Source organism: Heterodontus francisci, chromosome 3 (assembly GCF_036365525.1).
Source record: "Heterodontus francisci isolate sHetFra1 chromosome 3, sHetFra1.hap1, whole genome shotgun sequence".
In the NCBI taxonomy this organism is placed as follows: domain Eukaryota; kingdom Metazoa; phylum Chordata; class Chondrichthyes; order Heterodontiformes; family Heterodontidae; genus Heterodontus; species Heterodontus francisci.
This window is the reverse complement of record NC_090373.1, coordinates 111,798,693-111,820,204: the sequence shown is the minus strand read 5'-3', so window position 1 is coordinate 111,820,204 and position 21,512 is coordinate 111,798,693. Positions and strand designations below refer to the sequence as shown.

The 21,512-nt window shown below is 45.2% G+C and overlaps 1 protein-coding gene across 4 annotated transcripts in view; it reads left to right on the top strand.

The window, feature by feature from the left end:
• Window positions 1–15,653, top strand: part of dcbld1 (discoidin, CUB and LCCL domain containing 1) — a 177,690-nt gene extending 162,037 nt beyond the window's left edge. For all 4 annotated transcript variants that reach the window (XM_068025530.1, XM_068025532.1, XM_068025536.1 and 1 more), the window contains 5 exons: window positions 4,006–4,107; window positions 4,711–4,798; window positions 5,387–5,430; window positions 11,630–11,749; window positions 14,255–15,653. In XM_068025530.1, the coding sequence (XP_067881631.1) occupies window positions 4,006–4,107; window positions 4,711–4,798; window positions 5,387–5,430; window positions 11,630–11,749; window positions 14,255–14,703 (803 nt within the window). In that variant the 3' untranslated portion in view covers window positions 14,704–15,653. The remainder of the gene's footprint in view (window positions 1–4,005; window positions 4,108–4,710; window positions 4,799–5,386; window positions 5,431–11,629; window positions 11,750–14,254) is intronic.
• Window positions 15,654–21,512: the final 5,859 nt, after the last annotated feature.

Here is a 21,512-nt window from a genome sequence, read left to right as displayed (position 1 = left end):
CCCCGCTCTCTTCCTCCCGCCCCCGCTCTCTTCCTCCCGCCCCCGCTCTCTTCCTCCCGCCCCCGCTCTCTTCCTCCCGCCCCCGCTCTCTTCCTCCCGCCCCCGCTCTCTTCCTCCCGCCCCCGCTCTCTTCCTCCCGCCCCCGCTCTCTTCCTCCCGCCCCCGCTCTCTTCCTCCCGCCCCCGCTCTCTTCCTCCCGCCCCCGCTCTCTTCCTCCCGCCCCCGCTCTCTTCCTCCCGCCCCCGCTCTCTTCCTCCCGCCCCCGCTCTCTTCCTCCCGCCCCCGCTCTCTTCCTCCCGCCCCCGCTCTCTTCCTCCCGCCCCCGCTCTCTTCCTCCCGCCCCCGCTCTCTTCCTCCCGCCCCCGCTCTCTTCCTCCCGCCCCCGCTCTCTTCCTCCCGCCCCCGCTCTCTTCCTCCCGCCCCCGCTCTCTTCCTCCCGCCCCCGCTCTCTTCCTCCCGCCCCCGCTCTCTTCCTCCCGCCCCCGCTCTCTTCCTCCCGCCCCCGCTCTCTTCCTCCCGCCCCCGCTCTCTTCCTCCCGCCCCCGCTCTCTTCCTCCCGCCCCCGCTCTCTTCCTCCCGCCCCCGCTCTCTTCCTCCCGCCCCCGCTCTCTTCCTCCCGCCCCCGCTCTCTTCCTCCCGCCCCCGCTCTCTTCCTCCCGCCCCCGCTCTCTTCCTCCCGCCCCCGCTCTCTTCCTCCCGCCCCCGCTCTCTTCCTCCCGCCCCCGCTCTCTTCCTCCCGCCCCCGCTCTCTTCCTCCCGCCCCCGCTCTCTTCCTCCCCGCCCCCGCTCTCTTCCTCCCCGCCCCCGCTCTCTTCCTCCCCGCCCCCGCTCTCTTCCTCCCCGCCCCCGCTCTCTTCCTCCCCGCCCCCGCTCTCTTCCTCCCCGCCCCCGCTCTCTTCCTCCCCGCCCCCGCTCTCTTCCTCCCCGCCCCCGCTCTCTTCCTCCCCGCCCCCGCTCTCTTCCTCCCCGCCCCCGCTCTCTTCCTCCCCGCCCCCGCTCTCTTCCTCCCCGCCCCCGCTCTCTTCCTCCCCGCCCCCGCTCTCTTCCTCCCCGCCCCCGCTCTCTTCCTCCCCGCCCCCGCTCTCTTCCTCCCCGCCCCCGCTCTCTTCCTCCCCGCCCCCGCTCTCTTCCTCCCCGCCCCCGCTCTCTTCCTCCCCCCCCCGCTCTCTTCCTCCCCCCCCCCGCTCTCTTCCTCCCCCCCCCCGCTCTCTTCCTCCCCGCCCCCGCTCTCTTCCTCCCCGCCCCCGCTCTCTTCCTCCCCCCCCCCCGCTCTCTTCCTCCCCCCCCCCCCGCTCTCTTCCTCCCCCCCCCCCCGCTCTCTTCCTCCCCCCCCCCCGCTCTCTTCCTCCCCCCCCCCCGCTCTCTTCCTCCCCCCCCCCCGCTCTCTTCCTCCCCCCCCCCCGCTCTCTTCCTCCCCCCCCCGCTCTCTTCCTCCCCCCCCCGCTCTCTTCCTCCCCCCCCCGCTCTCTTCCTCCCCCCCCCGCTCTCTTCCTCCCCCCCCCGCTCTCTTCCTCCCCCCCCCGCTCTCTTCCTCCCCCCCCCGCTCTCTTCCTCCCCCCCCCCCGCTCTCTTCCTCCCCCCCCCCCGCTCTCTTCCTCCCCCCCCCCCGCTCTCTTCCTCCCCCCCCCCCGCTCTCTTCCTCCCCCCCCCCCCGCTCTCTTCCTCCCCCCCCCCCCCCGCTCTCTTCCTCCCCCCCCCCGCTCTCTTCCTCCCCCCCCCCCGCTCTCTTCCTCCCCCCCCCGCTCTCTTCCTCCCCCCCCCCGCTCTCTTCCTCCCCCCCCCCCGCTCTCTTCCTCCCCCCCCCCCGCTCTCTTCCTCCCCCCCCGCTCTCTTCCTCCCCCCCCCGCTCTCTTCCTCCCCCCCCCCGCTCTCTTCCTCCCCCCCCCCCGCTCTCTTCCTCCCCCCCCGCTCTCTTCCTCCCCACCCCCGCTCTCTTCCTCCCCACCCCCGCCCCCGCTCTCTTCCTCCCCACCCCCGCTCTCTTCCTCCCCACCCCCGCTCTCTTCCTCCCCCCCCCCGCTCTCTTCCTCCCCCCCCTGCTCTCTTCCTCCCCCCCCCCGCTCTCTTCCTCCCCCCCCCGCTCTCTTCCTCCCCCCCCGCTCTCTTCCTCCCCCCCCCGCTCTCTTCCTCCCCACCCCCGCCCCCGCTCTCTTCCTCCCCCCCCCGCTCTCTTCCTCCCCACCCCCGCCCCCGCTCTCTTTCTCCCCACCCCCGCTCTCTTTCTCCCCACCCCCGCTCTCTTCCTCCCCCCCCCGCTCTCTTCCTCCCCCCCCCCGCTCTCTTCCTCCCCCCCCCCGCTCTCTTCCTCCCCCCCCGCTCTCTTCCTCCCCCCCCGCTCTCTTCCTCCCCCCCCCCGCTCTCTTCCTCCCCCCCCGCTCTCTTCCTCCCCACCCCCGCCCCCGCTCTCTTCCTCCCCACCCCCGCCCCCGCTCTCTTCCTCCCCACCCCCTCCCCGCTCTCTTCCTCCCCACCCCCTCCCCCGCTCTCTTCCTCCCCACCCCCTCCCCCGCTCTCTTCCTCCCCACCCCCTCCCCCGCTCTCTTCCTCCCCACCCCCTCCCCCGCTCTCTTCCTCCCCACCCCCTCCCCCGCTCTCTTTCTCCCCACCCCCTCCCCCGCTCTCTTTCTCCCCACCCCCTCCCCCGCTCTCTTTCTCCCCACCCCCTCCCCCGCTCTCTTTCTCCCCACCCCCTCCCCCGCTCTCTTTCTCCCCACCCCCTCCCCCGCTCTCTTTCTCCCCACCCCCTCCCCCGCTCTCTTTCTCCCCACCCCCTCCCCCGCTCTCTTTCTCCCCACCCCCTCCCCCGCTCTCTTTCTCCCCACCCCCTCCCCCGCTCTCTTTCTCCCCACCCCCTCCCCCGCTCTCTTTCTCCCCACCCCCTCCCCCGCTCTCTTTCTCCCCACCCCCTCCCCCGCTCTCTTTTCCCCCCCACTGACCTGTTTTACATTTCAATGTTTTCTTCCCCAAAGCTAATTCAGATGTGGATAATGGGTTTCATTCTCAACAGACAGCTCTGTTTATTGACACTACAAGGGGGCCACCTTACCTCTCCCTCCTCCATTTTGTCTGTGATATAAATGTGGCCATTTGTAGTTCATTTCAATAGTTGACTTTTTATTTCATAATTTCTCTCTCCATTTGTGAGCATGACAATGTGTTCATCATAAAATCACATGCCCACTACTTTAATGGAGGGTTACTCCATTTATTTTAAATTACCAGATATAGCAACTTGGTGTGTTCAGTGTTCCAATGATAATATTGCTTCGGATGATTCCGTGTTTTTTTTTATGCATAAAGAGCTTCTAATGCAATACTTTATATTTTATCAAGTTGGGCCATTTTGCTGTAGAAAAGGTGCTATATAAATGCAAGTTGTTTTTTTTAAATTTAAATAAAATGAGGTACTATCTACTTTTGAATGATGCAATAATTTGATTTTATCATGAAATATCCTACCTTGTTTTATTTAAATTACTTCATTCAAATTACTGGATAGTTCAATTTTCTTTTAGCACATAAAGAGCTTTGAATTAATAGGAGTCATCTGTAACCTAAGTTTCATTTCCCTGATGGTAGATCGGAAATCCAAACCTTCTTTGGAAGCAAGATCTTTGAATTAATTTTGGAGATCTCCTAGATGCAGCAGAGAGGGGAATACAGCTGAGAAAGGAGTAGATTGGGGACACAAATGGGTCGGAGAAATCAAAGAGAAACCAAATGGAGTATATAGGGAAGATGATCAGATTAGGAATTCCTGTAGGAAACATGTACCCTGGGTATCAATAGGCAGAGGAAAGGTCTAAATAAAGTAAAAAATATAACTCTTTCACTTATGCAACTATCTTTTGATTCTGCGCAATGGTTATGTGATTTGTCTGCACTGACCGAGTAACAGATGTGATTAATCCTTGCAAGGAAAAGTGACCTGCATTTGCTTACTGGGAAATAATGCAGTTAAGTATATATTCCTTTCATAAGACAAATAATTTTGCATTTTTCTAGCAATTACAGGTAATAAGCAAAAATCTGCTCATCATATTGATATACTGGAAAAAGAAAATGTGAATAGAACAGACCCTATAGTTACAAAGGATATAAACTATGGTAAGATATTACAGTAATCACTTGCTTTGTTTATTTTAATCAAACGAAACAACAGCTGGTCAGGGATTTGTGTCTGAATAAGAGACTTTGTATCATTAATGTAATTTCACTGTATAATTGGAAGTAATTTTACTGTTAAAATTAGAGACTAGGGCCCTGAAATTCTGCTCGAGTTCTACCAGTCTCCCACAGTAATTCCAGAAGGCAACCAGAAGAACCCTCGGGAGCAGCATATGCAGATGTTAACATCATTTCACTTGGAGTTTTTCCACTGTTCCAGCAGCATTATAGGAGAGGGACTGGTAGAATCCCAACAAAATTTCAGGCCCGAGTAATCATGCTGCTATATCAACTAAAATTGAGAATTTCTGGGGTTTAAAATTTATAGAACTAATGGGCAGTTGATTCATTTGGAAATGCTCCGGTAGAGAGATGCTGCTGGTTTGGTCTCTACTTAAAGGATGCTCGCTGTGGTGCTCCTTGCTTCAGAAGAACTGGTTTGTGCGAAGCTGTAATTTTGCAAAAAAAATAGGCCCAACCACCTGATCCATTCTGCTGAAAGGAATTGCATAACTTACCTACTTCTCTTCTCTCTTAATTCAGGAATAAGACTCGTAGCTATTGTGTTTCCGGTTGTACTTTCTGTAGTCCTGCTGATATTGGGAATTTACATTTTCAAAAGTTTAAGAAAGTAAGTTGGTAATATTAGGAATTTACATTTTCAAGAGCTTAAGAAAGTAACTTACAACTGGTTCTAAAGTTTAACAGGATCTTTTCTGTAATTTCATAAGTTGACTGAAGGAAGGGTACTCTTAACGGGTGTAGTAGGCAAATAAATCCGTTGTTTTTAAAATATGCTTATACCCATCCAGATATATACTTTCAGGTCTGTAAGTTCTTGCTGCCATTCAGTTTTTCTCCTAATCCACTCAGTCCCCAAAGAAGCAGTTTTCAAATTTTCTTAATGGATTATTACTTTAACTATGGACAGGTTAGTTTAAAAGGTCTCCTCTTGATAAAGGCTCTCTAGGAGAGCATATTGCCGTTGTTAAGGTCTAGGCAGACCTTTAGCCTGGACTGAAATCATGGTTCATTTTGTAGGGCGCATTTTGTAAATGCACATTTATTGTGCTGCTGTTATTCTTCAGTTAGATGTCTTCCAAAAAAGTGTATAGAAATTGAGTTGGGACCTTAGGCTTCTCTGCTTGTAAATGTGCATTTTCATAGTCAGCTGTTCCGCTGTATTTTTGAAATTCTAATAATTACTTTTATCTTGCAGCAAGAAGACAGAAGATTCAATTAGCACGGCCAGTCAAAAAACAGGTTAGGAAGAAAGAAATTTATATAGTGCCTTTCAATGTCTCAGGACAACTCAAAGTACTTTATGCCAATGAAGTAATTTTGAAATGTAGTTAATGTTGTGATGTGGGAAACTCAGCAACCAAGTTGCCCACAGCAAGGTCCAACAAACAGCAGTGTGATGATGACCAAATAATCCATTTGTAGTGTTGGTTGAAGGATAAATGCTGGCTAGGATACCAGGAGAACTCCTCTTCAAAATATTGTCATGGGATCTTTTACTTTGCCTGAGAAGACGGTCGAGACTTTGCTTTAAAGTTAGGGCACTACCGACAGTGCAACACTTCCACAGTACTGCACTGGAGCATCAGCCTATATTTTGTGCTCAGGTCTCTGGGTAGGGTCTTGAACCCACAGCCTTCTGAGTCGTAGGTGAGAATGCTACCACTGACTTAAGTAAAATAAGGATGATAAATCCACAGTGACCCACAAACTTGCATTATTACAAAGTTGAGCATTAGCCCAAAACGCATGCTTGGTAATAAATTTGCTCTTAGCATATTTCATACAGAAAATACTTTACTTTTTCTAATAGATCAGCTTAATATTTGCAAGTAATGAAAAATTGTTCTTCGGATTCTCTGATGCTAGCATTCACCGTTCATATTTGTGGGAACCACAAGCACAGCTTGTAAATATAACAAATTTGTGATATTGAGCTGTGGGGATCTTAGTGCTGAGTCGAAGTTTGTGCAGCTGTATTTTGTACATTTGTGTTGAAGTTTTATGTATGCAGGTTGCCATCTTAGCCATAGCATCAGAGGAAGGTGTTGCACAAGGACATGCATCTTGCAGCTAGGACAGGAAATAATCAAAAGCTACTGTAAGTATAGAATAGAGAGATTTTAAAGGAGTGATGCACAGTCAAACAAAGAACGCTTTGTATTTTTACTAATAGGAAGTAACTGGTTTTTTTGCTTGTCTTTGGAATAACATAATGGTTATGATTAATTTACACAGTTCCCATTCATCCTGGTCTAGTACTCAAAGAACAAAGAACAGTAGAGCACAGGAACAGGCCATTCGGCCCTCCAAGCCTGCGCCGATCTTGATGCCTGCCTAAACTAACACCTTCTGCACTTCCGGGGCCCATATCCCTCTATTCCCTTCCTATTCATATATTTGTCAAGATGTCTCTTTAACGTCGCTATCGTATCTGCTTCCACCACCTCCCCTGGCAGCAAGTTCCAGGCACTCACCACCCTCTGTGTAAAAAAAAACTTGCCTTGCACATCCCCTCTAAACTTTGCCCCTCGCACCTTAAACCTTAGTCCCCGAGAAACTGACTCTTCCACCCTGGGGAAAAGCTTCTGACTATCCACTGTGTCCATGCTGCTCATAACTTTGTAAACCTCTATCATGTCGCCCCTCCACCTCCGTCGTTCCAGTGAAAACAATCCGAGTTTATCCCACCTCTCCTCATAGCTAATGCCCTCCAGACTAGGCAACATCCTGGTAAACCTCTTCTGTACCCTCTCCAAAGCCTCCACGTCCTTCTGGTAGTGTGACGACCAGAATTGCACGCAATATTCTAAGTGTGGCCCAACTAAGGTTCTGTACAGCTGCAACATGACCTGCCAATTTGTATACTCTATGCCCCGACCAATGAAGGCAAGCATGCCGAATGCCTTCTTGACTACCTTATCCACCTGCGTTGCCACTTTCAGTGACCTGTGGACCTGTACGCCCAGATCTCTCTGCCTGTCAATACTCCTAAGGGTTCTGCCATTTACTGTATACCTCCCACCTGCATTAGACCTTCCAAAATGCATAACCTCACATTTGTCCGGATTAAACTCCATCTGCCATTTCTCCGCCCAAGTCTCCAACCGATCTATATCCTGCTGTATCCTCTGACAATCCTCATCATTATCCGCAACTCCACCAACCTTTGTGTCGTCCGCAAACTTACTAATCAGACCAGCTACATTTTCCTCCAAGTCATTTATATATAGTACAAACAGCAAAGGTCCCAGCACTGATCCCTGCGGAACACCACTAGTCACATCCCTCCATTCAGAAAAACACCCATCCACTGTTACCCTCTGCCTTCTGTGACCGAGCCAGTTCTGTATCCATCTTGCCAGCTCACCTCTGATCCCGTGTGACTTCACCTTTTGCACCATTCTGCCATGCGGGACCTTGTCGAAGGCTTTACTAAAGTCCATATAGACAACATCCACCGCCCTTCCCTCATCAATCATCTTCGTCACTTCCTCAAAAAACTCAATCAGATTAGTAAGACATGACCTCCCCTTCACAAAACCATGCTGTCTCTCGCTAATAAGTTTGTTTGTTTCCAAATGGGAGTAAATCCTGTCCTGAAGAATCCTCTCTAATAGTTTCCCTACCACTGACGTAAGGCTCACTGGCCTATAATTTCCTGGATTATCCTTGCCACCCTTCTTAAACAAAGGAACAACATTGGCTATTCTCCACTCCTCTGGGACCTCACCTGTAGCTAATGAGGATGCAAAGATTTCTGTCAAGGCCCCAGCAATTTCTTCCCTTGCCTCCCTCAGTATTCTGGGGTAGATCCCATCAGGCCCTGGGGACTTATCTACCTTAATGCTTTGCAAGACACCCAACACCACCTCCTTTTTGATAATGAGATGACTCAGACTATCTGCACTCCCTTCCCTCGGCTCATCATCCACCAAGTCCTTCTCCTTGGTGAATACTGATGCAAAGTACTCATTTAGCACCTTGCCCATTTCCTCTGGCTCCACGCATAGATTCCCATCTCTGTCCTTGAGTGGGCCAACCCTTTCCCTGGTTACCCTCTTGCTCTTTATATATGTATAAAAAGCCTTGGGATTTTCCTTAATCATGTTTGCCAATGACTTTTCATGACCCCTTTTAGCCCTCCTAACTCCTTGCTTAATTTCCTTCCTACTGTCTTTATATTCCTCAAGTGCTTCATCTGTTCCTAGCCTTCCAGCCCTTACAAATGCTTCCTTTTTCTTTTTGACTAGGCTCACAATATCCCATGTTATCCAAGCTTCCCGAAACTTGTCTTTCTTCCTCACAGGAACATGCTGGTCCTGGATTCTAATCAGCTGACGTTTGAAAGACTCCCACATGTCAGATCTTGATTTACCCTCAAACAGCCGCCCCCAATCTAAATTCTTCAGTTCCTGCCTAATGTTGTTATAATTAGCCTTCCCCCAATTTAGCACCTTCACCCGAGGACTACTCTTATCCTTATCCACAAGTACCTTAAAACTTATGGAATTATGGTCACTGCTCCCAAAATGCTCCCCCACTGAAACTTCGACCACCTGGCCGGGCTCATTCCCCAATACCAGGTCCAGAATGGCCCCATCCCTAGTTGGACTATCTACATACTGTTTCAAGAAGCCCTCCTGGATGCTCTTCACATATTCTACCCCATCCAAGCCCCTAGCACTAAGTAAGTGAGTCCCAGTCAATATTGGGGAAGTTAAAATCACCCACCACTACAACCTTGTTACCTTTACATCTTTCCAAAATCTGTCTACATATCTGCTCCTCTACCTCCCGCTGGCTGCTGGGAGGCCTGTAGTAAACCCCCAACATCGTGACTGCACCCTTCCTATTCCTGAGCTCCACCCATATTGCCTCGCTGCATCACCCCTCTGAGGTGGCCTCCCACAGTACAGCTGTGATATTCTCCTTAACCAGTAATGCAACTCCCCCACCCCTTTTACATCCCCCTCTATCCCGCCTGAAGCTTCTAAATCCTGGAACATTTAGCTGCCAATCCTGTCCTTCCCTCAACTAAGTCTCTGTAATAGCAACAACATCATATTTCCAAATACTAATCCAAGCTCTAAGTTCATCTGCCTTACCTGTTATACTTCTCGCATTGAAACAAATGCACTTCAGACCACCAGTCCCACTGTGCTCAGCAACATCTCCCTGCCTGCTCTTCCTCTTAGTCCTACTGGCCTTATTTACTATGTCCTCCTCATTTACTTCACTAGCTGTCCTACTGCTCTGGTTCCCACCACCCTGCCACACTAGTTTAAACCCTCCCGAGAGACGCTAGCAAACCTTGCAGCCAGGATATTAGTGCCCTTCCAGTTTAGATGCAACCCGTCCTTCTGTCCCTGAAGAGAGCCCAATGGTCCAGATATCTGAGACCCTCCCTTCTACACCAGCTGCTCAGCCACGTGTTTAGCTGCACTATCTTACTATTTCTAGCCTCACTGGAATGTGGCATAGGGAGTAATCCAGAGATTACATCCCTAGAGGTCCTGTTTTTTTTTAAAGAAAAGTTGCAATTTATTAAACTTAAATTCTAATTCCGTTAACGCCTACGGATACATGCCACGCCCCACGCTAGCATGCATACGCGATGCACATATGCAAATAGAGACAGAAAGGAGCAGAAGAAAATATACTGGAAAGGTTTGAGGCAATATCTGAAGAGGAGTTGTTACGGTTCTTCGAGCTCACTGTAGAGTACTTGATTGTAGGTAGATCTTGCTTTTTGTTGGGGCCCAGTATTATTATTAAACCGTGTTCGCTATAGGAGACTTTTCTTTCTTGAGGTTCATGTGTCTTCAGTGGATTCACAGGCTTGTGAGAAAGGGATGGGAGCAGACAGGAGAGGCTGTGGTGAGCCAGGCAGAGAGGTCTTTTCAATCCAGGAGCAAACAGCTTTTTCCAGGCTCTGTTCAAACTGTAAAATTCAGAAACCCCTAGGTTGCCAAGCAAGTTAGTTATGTGACTAACTGGTCTGACCATGTCTTGGCTCTGTGCATTGTAAGTCACGAAATGGTCCTTTGTCCTTTCCAAGCACTGCCTGTTAATATGCAAATGTCTTTTTTCCAGCCAAGGTCTGGCAGTCCTTGCAACAGTCCTTCTCTTCCCCCCGACAACAATGAAATTTAATAGCCATGTGGCAAAACTAATGTGCCTCATTCTTGGCAGGTGGGGGCCTGCATGACAGTTGTAGGTCTCGAGTCCAGAAGACTGTACAGTGCCTAATTGAAAGATGCTGTTCCTCGAGCTTGTGTTGACCTTCACTGGAACACAGCAGCAGACCGAGGACAGAAATGTGGACATGAGAGCAGGATGGGAATTAAAATGGCAAGCAAACAGAAGCTCGAGGTTATGCTTGCAGACTGAGCAGAACTGTTCCGCAAAGCGGTCACCCAATCTGTGTTTGGTCTCCCCAATGTAGAGCATTGTGAGCAACGAATACAATGTACTAAATTGAAAGAAGTACAAGTAAAAATTGCTGCTTCACCTGGAAGGAGTGATTAGGGCCTTGAATGGTGAGGAGAGAGGAGGTAGAAGGGCAGGTATTACACCTCCTGAAATTGCATGGGAAGGTGCCGAGATATCGGGCGATGGAGGAGTGGACCAGGGTATCGCGGAGGGAAAGTTCCTTCAGAATTCTGACAAGGAAGGGGAGCGGATGAGGTGCTTGGTGGTGGCATCACGCTGGAGGTGGCAGAAATGGCGGGGGCTGTAGAGGCTGGTGGGGTGGCAAGTGAAGGCAACGGGAACCTTATTGTGGTTCTGGGAGGGAGGGGAAGGCGTGAGAGCTGAAGTGCAGGAAATGTGTTGGACACATTTGAGGGCCCTGTCAACCACAGGGGGGATTTCTCGGATGAGGAAAAAGGACGACATATCAGAGGCGCTGTTGTGGAAGGTTCCATCATCAGAACAGATGCGTTGGCATCGGAGAAACTGGGAGAATGTAATGGAGTCCTTACAGGAAGCAGGGTGTGAGGAAGTGTAATCGAGGTAGCTGTGGGACTCTGTGAGCTTATAACGAATAATCATGAATAGCCTATCGCCAGAGATGGAGACGGAGAAGTCAAGGAAGGGAAGTGTCGGAGATGGACCATGTGAAGGTGAGAGAAGGGTAGAAATTGGAAGCAAATTTTAAGTTTTCCAGTTCGGGGCGAGAGCAGGAAATGGCACCGATACAATCATCAATATACTGGAAAAAGAGTTGGGGGAGGGGGCCTGAGTAGAACCGGAACAAGGAATGTTCGACAGGCCCCACAAATAAAGACGGGCATAACTGGGACCCATGCGGGTACAGAGAGCAATACCTTTTATGTGCAGGAAATGAGTGGAGTTGAAGGAGAAGTTGTTCAATGTGAGAAATGATTCATACATTTATATTTTATTTCATCGAAATGGTGTTCCATATTTGTTGCAGGTTGCTGGAAACAATTCAAACAACCTTTCAAAAGGCACCAATCAACTGAGTTTACTATTAGTTACAGTCATGAAAAGGAGGCCTTGCAGAAACTTGATGTTGTCAGGAGCAACTCATCAGGTAAAAGGAAATACTGTGAATTTACGCACCTTGAGAAACATATTTATATGTTCAAGCATGCAACACATTTGAAAGAAGTTGCCTCAAGTTGTGGCAGAACAATTAATATCGTGATGTTGCCAATTCTTTTTTTCTTTTGGGCCTCCTTGTCTCGAGAGACAATGGATACGCGCCTGGAGGTGGTCAGTGGTTTGTGAAGCAGCGCCTGGAGTGGCTATAAAGGCCAATAGTCTAACATAAAAGTAATTTTTTAAAATTAGAAGTGGTATGGCATTTCTACTTGGGTGATGTTTAAGATGCAGTCATAATCTCTTTAAAGTTTGATACTTTATTACACTAAAAATCTAGGTAAAAGTAAACACAGAGCCAGAATATGTATACCTTTATACCGGCTGGATGCTGAAACTTGAGCGATCCCAACGTTTTCACTTTTTAAAATTTGTTTGTGAGATGCAGGCGTCGGTGGCTAGGCCAGCATTTATTGCCCACCCCTAATTGCCTTTGAGCTGACTGGCTTGCTCGGCCATTTCAGAGGGCCTTTAAGAGTCAACCACATTGTTGTGGGCCTGGAGTCACATGTAGGTCAGTCTAGGTAAGGATGGCAGATTTCCTTCCCTAAAGGACATTAGTGAACCAGATGGGTTTTTACAACAATTGACAGTGGTTTCATGGTCACCATTAGACTATCTTTTAATTCCAGATTTATTAATTGACTTCAAATTTCATATCTGCCATGGTGGGATTCGAACCTGTGTCCCCAGAGCATTAGCCTGGGCTCTGGATTAGTAGTCCAGTGACATTACTGCACTGCCACCTCCCTTTACTTTAAGATGGCGATTATCTACACAGTATACAGAATTCCTATCTTGGGAAGTTCCATAAAATAATAATCATTGAAACAGCTCTAAAATCTCTAGAGCTAACATTTCAAGTCTGTTTGGCTTTTCATCAGAACTGATGAAGTTAGAAATGTAATCGGTTTTGAGAAAGTGAAAGGGGGGGCAGAGAACAACAAAAGGGATTGTCTGTGATAGGGTGGAGGGCAGGAGAGATTAAATGACACAAGGTTTCATGGTACAAAGTTGAGTGGTAATGGGACAAGTTCAGAGATGAAAGATGTGTCTGGATGAGGTGTAGATGGCAGCATAGCAGTGACTGAACACAAAGTGGAGGGATTATGAGAGAAATGGGGTGGGGGAGGAAAAATGAACCAGCAAAAAAAAGAAAAAAATGGAGACAGAGGTTATGATCTAAAATTATTGAACTCAATGTTGGGTCCAGAAGGCTGTAAGGTGCCCAGTCAAAAGATGAGGTGTTGATCTCGAGCTTGCTTTTAGCTTCATTAGAACATTCATTTTCAATTTCCGCCACCTCCAGCATGATGCCACCACTAATAACAGTCTTCCCCTACCCCTACCTTTCAGCATTCCGAAGGGATCATTTCCTCTGCATCACCCTAGTCCACTCCTCAGTCACCCCCAACACCTCCCAACTTTCCTGTGGCACCTTTCCATGCAAGCGCAGGAGATGCAACACCTGACCTTTTTACCTCCTCCCTTCTCTACATCCAGGGCCCCAAACACTCTTTCCAAGTCAAACAGCGATTTGTACTTCTTTCAATTTTTAAACTGTATTCACTGCTCATGACATGGTCTCCTCTACATTGGGGCGACTAAATGCTGACTGGGTGACCACTTTGTGGAACACCTCTGTTCAGTCCACAAGTGCGATCCTGAGATTCCTGTCGCTTGTCATTTCAATTCTCCACCTTACTCCCACTCTTGACGTTTCTGTCCTTGGCCTGCTACAGTGTTCCAATCAAGCTCGAAGAACAGCACCTCATCTTTCGACTGGACATTTTACAGCCTTCTAAATTCAAGAGAGTTGAATAATTTTTGATCAAAACTTCTGCCCCATTTTGTTCTTGTTTTTACATTTTTTTTAAATTGCTGGTTCATTTCTCTTTCCCCCCCCCCCCCCACCACCACCACCCCCACCCCCATTTCTTTCTTAATTCTTTTACTGTGTGTTTGGATGGCTGCTATGCTGCCATTTATACTTCAACCAGACACATCTTTTGACTCTTAACTTATCCCATTACCACTTCCCTTGGGTTTATACCATGAAACATTTTGCCATTTAATCTCTCCTGCCCTCCACCCGATCACTGACCTTCCTTTTTGTTGTTCTTCCTCCCACACCACATCTCCCCCCCACTCCCCCCCCCCCCCCCCCCCAACTCTTTCACTTGCTCAAAACCTATTACATTTCTAACCTTTGCCAGTTCAGATGAAAGGTAACACAGATCTGAAGCATTAACTCTGTTTTTCTCTCCACAAATGCTGCCTGACCTGCTGAATATTTCCAGCATCTGCTGTATGATCCTTTTGTCTAAAATCTCTATTTGACTGTTAATGGTGAAAGATGTTGCCATACGTTGTGTGGTGGTGGTGATGGAAAATTAAAATTAGGCACTAAAGTGTTTTATCTGTCCTTTTTGTTTAGAAGATTACCAGCAACCTGTAATGGTTGGAACAGTAAGAGTGGCAAGAAAGGGCTCTACCTTCAAACCAATAGACTCAGAAGATGATGATGGAACTGGTCGAATGGACTCTCAGAGCCATTATGTTGTCCCGCTTGTTGAAAACCAACATGAATATGCAGAGCCTTTAACTAATCAGGAACCAGAATACGCAACCCCAATTGTTGAAAAAGTGCAGCACCTCAGTTATTCTACTAGAAACAATCCATGCACAAAAGAAACTCCCTATAATGTGCTAGTGACCTCTTTAACAAAAAAACCCAACATTTCTAATGGTAACGGACAACACCCCAGTGGTATATTTTATCAAATACCACAAGGTATTACTGACAGTTCAAAGAATGGCAAGGCAGAATATGATCAGCCAGCAAGTAACAGCACTTTAATTGTTGGTGGATTTTGTGGTAATTGAATTTTTTGCCATTGTCAGTGAAAAGAACCTGGCATCCAAAAAAATCCCTAATTCAAGACTTTACTCATCATCAAAGAAGAACAAACTACAGGAGTTGCACCAAAGTTGAGTATTTAGGTAAGCTGTGGCAATTGCATGCCACAACTGATGTCTGTTTCCCTGGGCTAATGCAAGACTGAAATTTTAATTCTGACATTATATAAACTAGATATACTAGACTTATAAATGACTAAGTATTTCAAAAGAAAAAAAAAGTGTACGAAATTGCACACATTTTTATGTTCAATACCTTAATTGGTATAAATATGCTGCTTAAAACACTGGACGTGCAATTTGATATACGAGATGTTCTTAAGATGGAGAGTAGTTACATGCTTTTGTTTATTCATAGTAGTAGATTTTAGATGTGGATTTTTTCCAATTATCAGCGCATTACAAAGATTTTATCTTTGAGGAATGGAAACAGGTATTTTTTAACTATCATTTGCTGTTTAAGGGTAAAATATTACTATGAAAAACTTTTCACTGCATAAGATTTTTTTTTTCAATTTTACTCATCCTTGGTAACTGGAAACAAGAAATTTTGAAGTTTACTTTGTTCTCGTAATGGGTCCGTTAATAGTCCATTGTCACAATTTGTTGCTGGCTAATTAGATAATCTATGGAAATTAATGATTTGTAAACATGCAGAAGGTATCCTCTTGGTTGTTAATTACTTATGTAATAACTAACCACTGTATATAGTGTTCCTGTATTGTATAAATTGACAGATTTTAACTTTCTCTAACAGTTGTTTTCAAAAAAAAAAAGTGAAATTCAGTCTTCCTTCAAGTTCAACACTTAAGTCTATCATGCTGAACTCAAAACACTTTAAATATTCACTATTGTGATGTAATTCTGTAACAGTGCCAAAGGTGCTGAAAAATCTGATTATAATGATGGTATTAAATAATGGTATTCAATTTCTTTAAAAAATGTACAGCAATAATTTGTATTCACTAGTCTTCACTTCAGTTTTTAAAAAAAATTTATCTTCCTGTCAGGCTGCCAACTCCTGCAAAAGTAGGGTTCCGTGGTTCCCAAAAACTGTATGGTACTTTGCCCAAGTGGCCTTTCCTTGTATGCCTAGATAGTGCATTAAAAGGCTAACTGGCTTTGGAGCATCCCAAATGGGCCTATTCACACTTTAAGTCTGTGCACATACTCTCTGATAGGATAGTAATTAGGGCAGTGCATTCTAGTTTATTTTTCTTCTTCTCCCTCCCGAGTGTGTTGAGACTAATGGAGTCTCAACACCCTTCAGCCAAGATCAGTTCACCCACCAGCCAAGCTACCAGAGGCATTTAAATTAGGTTTCTAGTACAGGTTGACATAAGTTTTCCTTTATAAACTGGATGCTTTTATATTGTTGTAGAATTGTAAAACTCATGTGCAGTAGAAAAGTTCATTTTCTCGGCATAATTTAGATATTTTTCAGTGACCTTCCTATTCATGGAAAAAGAATGATTTAAGGCAATTCAAAATTAAGTAGTTTTTTTTTTAAATACAACTACGGACAGTATCGATACCATATTAATATACTTGTTTCAATAATTGGTATAGACTATGAATTTTACTGTAGCTTTATAATTCTAATTAAATGCAGAAAATGGCTACTGTATTTAATTCTAAATGATGAGTCGTGCTGCGATAAAGTTCCACTATTGACAACAGGCATCTGATACTTGCCTACACTTTATGAATGTAGATTAAGAGTGTTATCAGGCTATTCAGCTGGGGTTCTGGAGAAGGTGTGATGACAGGCAAGGGAAATATTGCATTAAAGCTGGGTTTGTTTTACACATGCACATTTCCTAACAGGGCTCCTGAGGTATTGAATAGGACCATGAACCTCCATCATGTTCTTTTTGGCTGCTAAGGCTAATTTAGGTCCTACAGTTGCTAAGCAATTGAGCGGACAAGGCATTAAATGAAGGGACTTTCAGATATCTACAGACCACAGCACATAATTTATCTATGAGCCATTGAATGAAATAACCTGCATTTATATAGCATCTTTCATGTCCTCAGGATCTCCCAAAAACTTCACAATGAAGTACATTTGCCATGTAAACACCACAATCAAAATTCATACAGCAATGACATAAATAACCAGTTAATCAGGGTGGCGCAGTGGTTAGCACTGCAGCCTCACAGCTCCAGCGACCCGGGTTCAATTCTGGGTACTACCTGTGTGGAGTTTGCAAGTTCTCCCTGTGTCTGCGTCGGTTTCCTCCCACAAGCCAAAAGACTTGCAGGTTGGTAGGTAAATTGGCCATTATAAATTGCCCCTAGTATAGGTAGGTGGTAGGGAAATATAGGGACAGGTGGGGATGTGGTAGGAATATGGGATTAGTGTAGGATTAGTATAAATGGGTGGTTGATGGTCGGCACAGACTCGGTGGGCCGAAGAGCCTGTTTCAGTGCTGTATCTCTAAACTAAAAAAAATCTGTTATGATGCCCTTCGTTGAAAGTTGGGTTGAACTATTCTGCTGTTCCAACAATTCCACAGGATTCTCCTCCACTGAGGTACAGATGGCCTCTGTTCAACAACACATGTGAGAGATGGCACCTTCAACATTGCAGCAAGCTGTCCCTCAGTACTGCAATGAAGTAAAGTCATGTAGAAGTCTTTGGGGTTTGAACATACAACCTTCTCATTCAGAGTTAAGATTACTACCACTGAGCTAGGCCAATGTCATTTGTTCAGTAATATGGAGCAAAGTAGACAAAGAGGAAAATTACATGGGTGGTATCCAAGTGTCCACTTGGCTCAGTTTTGTAGTAGTCACTTTTGAGGCACAAGGTTGTGGATTCAAGCTCTACCCCACTGCTTAAACACACAGTCTAGGCTAATATTTTAGTACAGGACTGAGCGTATCCTGCATTGCTGGAAGGTGCTGTCTTTCAGACAATATGTTGACCTGGCAGATGGGCGTTGTTTTAAGTGGCCGTAAAAGATTCCATTGCACCATTTGGAGAAGAACAGGGAACCCTTCTTGTGTTGTAATCAACATTCCATATTTGTCTACTTGACAGTAATTACATGTAAATGAGACAGCTTGAGGCTATCTAAATGCAAATTATTTCTTATCCCTTTAAGTTGTGTACAATGTTTCCCACTTTTTTTGAGCTATGAATACTCCTCTCTGTACTGTCTCAAGCCATTCTAACAAATGTTTTTGGGTAGAATTTCTCCTGGTTCATTCTCCTGGTTACCTGCCATAATGGCTGGAGAAATACAAACAGCTGTTTGTGCGATTATGGAGTTTTTAGTTGAGAGGGCAGCAGAATCTGTTTGAAGCAGGTTTGACTACCAAATCCATTAAGATTTGGACATGCACTTCTTCTTCTTCTTCTTTGGCCTCCTTGTCTCGAGAGACAATGGGTAAGCACCTGGAGGTGGTACACTATGCCAACCAGATCGCTACACAATAATTGGATTGAAAGGCAGTTGGTTTCAGAAGATTTATCAGTAACACGGAAGGAATAGTGAGCCACTACCTCCCCACCTGTCCCTCTTGCAGTGCCTGGAGGCCATTTAGTTGCCACTGACTGCACCTGGCTACATGTTAACAGGTGCATAAAAAAACTACATCCATCTGAAGGAAATACATTCTCTGATGCCTTTTGGAGTAATTGGATATTGGCTAAAATGGCCACCTATTAAATGTAAGGTATTCAAAAATGAGTGGAGGGAGCAAAATGTTAGCCAGCGCTGTGAAATTGCTCTCAACGTTGCCTTGAATGGGCTACTGAAAGTCAATTTTGAGGCACGACTGGCAGTTCAGAACTCCTAATATCTGCACTGAAGCCTATTAAAGCAAAACCTGATCTTACTTTAGCAGAATGCCCTGGCCCCAAGTTCAGCCTTAGCAGCTGTAAGTTCTGCACCACTGATAATGTACTCCAACCAAGAAAATCTAAGCTCACTTCAAAGGGGGCCAAGACAAGGAAACTGAGCTACCTGTTATAATTGCTCTGATTTGAAACCTGGTTCTCAGTAATGTTTTGAGTAATGCAAGAAAGCAAAGATTAACAGAATTCTTTGAAAATTAGAACTGAAGGAAGTTCCCACAAACTGAATGCAGTGCCACCAATGGACACATCATCTTTGCTACAACGTTAATTCTGCTTTTATTGTTTCAGGCAGTGAAATGTCTTTCAAAGTTAGTGATTTGTAACCTGACCCAAGCCTTACTTGACTGGTTTCAGATGCAGATAATGGCATGTGGGGAGGGTGGGGTAGAAAGATGCAAAAGTGCCTCTCATTTAGTATCAAATGGTTGGTGTGCAAAATGGAAAACAAGTCTATTCTCAATTAAGTACCGAACACCAATATCCCTCACCTTTATCAGTACAATTAAATGGTTTCCATAAATAACTCCAATGGTCCCTGTTTTTGTCTTCCAATGAATCTTTATGGACAAAACCTACTTCACACTGAAAAGAAAAACTTTCATACAAAGGCAATTTTTCAAATACAGTCGCTATTACATACTAATTTTACTAGCTGCAATTTTTCCTATATACCCAAAAGTGATGGCCTTTATGTATCAGTATTCATAAAAGATATTTCATCTTAGTATACAGGTGCGCATATATTATATGTATATATATATATATATTCATAAACATCAATAATTTAGCCATCTCCCACTAGAAAAATTATGGAGGGAGAAAGGTAGTATTATGAGGTGTCCCTGAAATTCTTTTGGACACTAAAGGTCAAGTGTAGTTATTTTGACAATTTGATCATAGTTTTTAACCAGCACATCAGTCTGGCCTTTTTTTGTAGGTTCTGCTTGGCCTGGTTATAAAGTACAGCTGCAAATGCTGACCACTGAGGGAAACAATTTGGAGATTTCTATTTGACTTACATTTTGAAGAAATGTGACTTCCCTACCATCACATATTCTAGTAGGGAAGTTATATCAGAATAAGTGGGAGAGGGTTCATTTTGAATTTTCAGAATGAAAAGCTATTGAGTTACACTGAGGAAGATATTTTCATATACGTAACACTTAAAAAAAAATCAACCATTTTAAGTTGCAAGACCACAATGTACAGAGCCATCTATCCTTCATTCTCTAGTGCCATTTGAACTGGAAAAGGTGCAAATATATTTTATATACATTTACAATCAGAACCCATATTTCAGATACCCTTGCAGTGTTTCATTGGGTAGACACTAGTTTATCTGCATCACCACTAGTTCAATCTACATTGTGCTTTGAGCCACTGGCAAAACTTCAGGCACCATCTCCTGTTCATAACATGGCAAGGACCTATTCCTTTTATAGGATAGTTAAAAACAGTTTTAGCTTTGCATCAACATAAAAATTATGATGCAACTCATTTGTGAAGTTGCTTAAATTGAATTTTCCACTTCCAGCAGGTAATCCCACTCTAATTGGAGCAAGGAAAATAACCTGGGAGCTTTTTACTCGAGTGGTAATATTTTCAGCTTTGTATCAACATTAAAATTTAACTTGCCTTTGAACACAGTTGTGCAGAGTTCTGCTATTGTTGATGATACAGTGAACAGAGAATGTTCTACTAGCTCTGCACTGCTGTAAACAGGTACCAGCTGCAAACTGGCACTTGCAGTATAACCGTACACCTAGGACAGTATCATTTTCTTGGGCACAACACGTCAGTAACATCTCTAGAAATGACAGAACTGAATAATTAACATTACCAGTATTATATTTAAATATGCTCTTAAGTCCTGTGGTTTTGTTTTTCTTCAAAACATTGAGCACCAGAAAGAAAATTCTTAAAAGCTAAATGATTCATAACTGATGAAATAAATTAACCAGAGGTTAACATCTTTTAAAGTTAATATAAACATTGCAGATAAGAATGTTCCGAATGTTAACTGCATTGTACTTCACAGTATAGTTAGATGTTTCCTGTATAAATTCACATTTGCAATTTTGCTAGCTTATAACTTAAAGCCACCCACATTCCTTGTTTACCTTCATGTCTGAGATTCAATTCCCTTAAGACTGAGAAAATCACTTTTTCATTTACTTTGGCATAGTTAAGTTTGCTGTAATTTTACTCAAGTACAAAAAATAACCAAAGATATTCTCATCCAGGTGACGTTAAGACTTCCCAATGCACAAGGAAATGAATATAAGCCATAAATATACTAGAGTATTAAACAAATGTAAACAATACATTAAACACTTTGTAAGTGAACATAATGAAATAAATTAACATCTTCCACTTTTCCCCACTGTTTCACTAACATAGCCAGAATTTTGTGCTGATAGGCGAGAGGCATAAATTTCTAAATGAAATTCACTGCTAGTACACCAGTGCTACAGAAACATATAAATTGGACCGAAATGAGCACACTATGTAGTAGGACTTGAGAAGTTTTCCAGGTGAATAAGAGTACCACTAATACAAGCATGATCATGGACAGCATGAAATCAGAAGTAGAAGGTCTTGAAAGGTACAGCAAACTTGGTACATCAAAGACTCTCTATGCATTATATTTGAATGCTTAGTAACCGAGGCTGATTTGCAATTGCATAGAAATAAAACCTACATTGTCATAGATGCACGACAAATTTATTATCCCACAAATTCTGAACATGCATCTACCTCTACAGGCTCCCTGTTATCTACTGGTGAAAGATGAAAAATGTAAAAAGAACATGGCTTTGCCACTTGAGTCATATTCTGCTGCGGCTTCAGAAGCAGTGGAGAATCAATATGATACAAAACAAATCATAAAAGATAAATGGATGATATG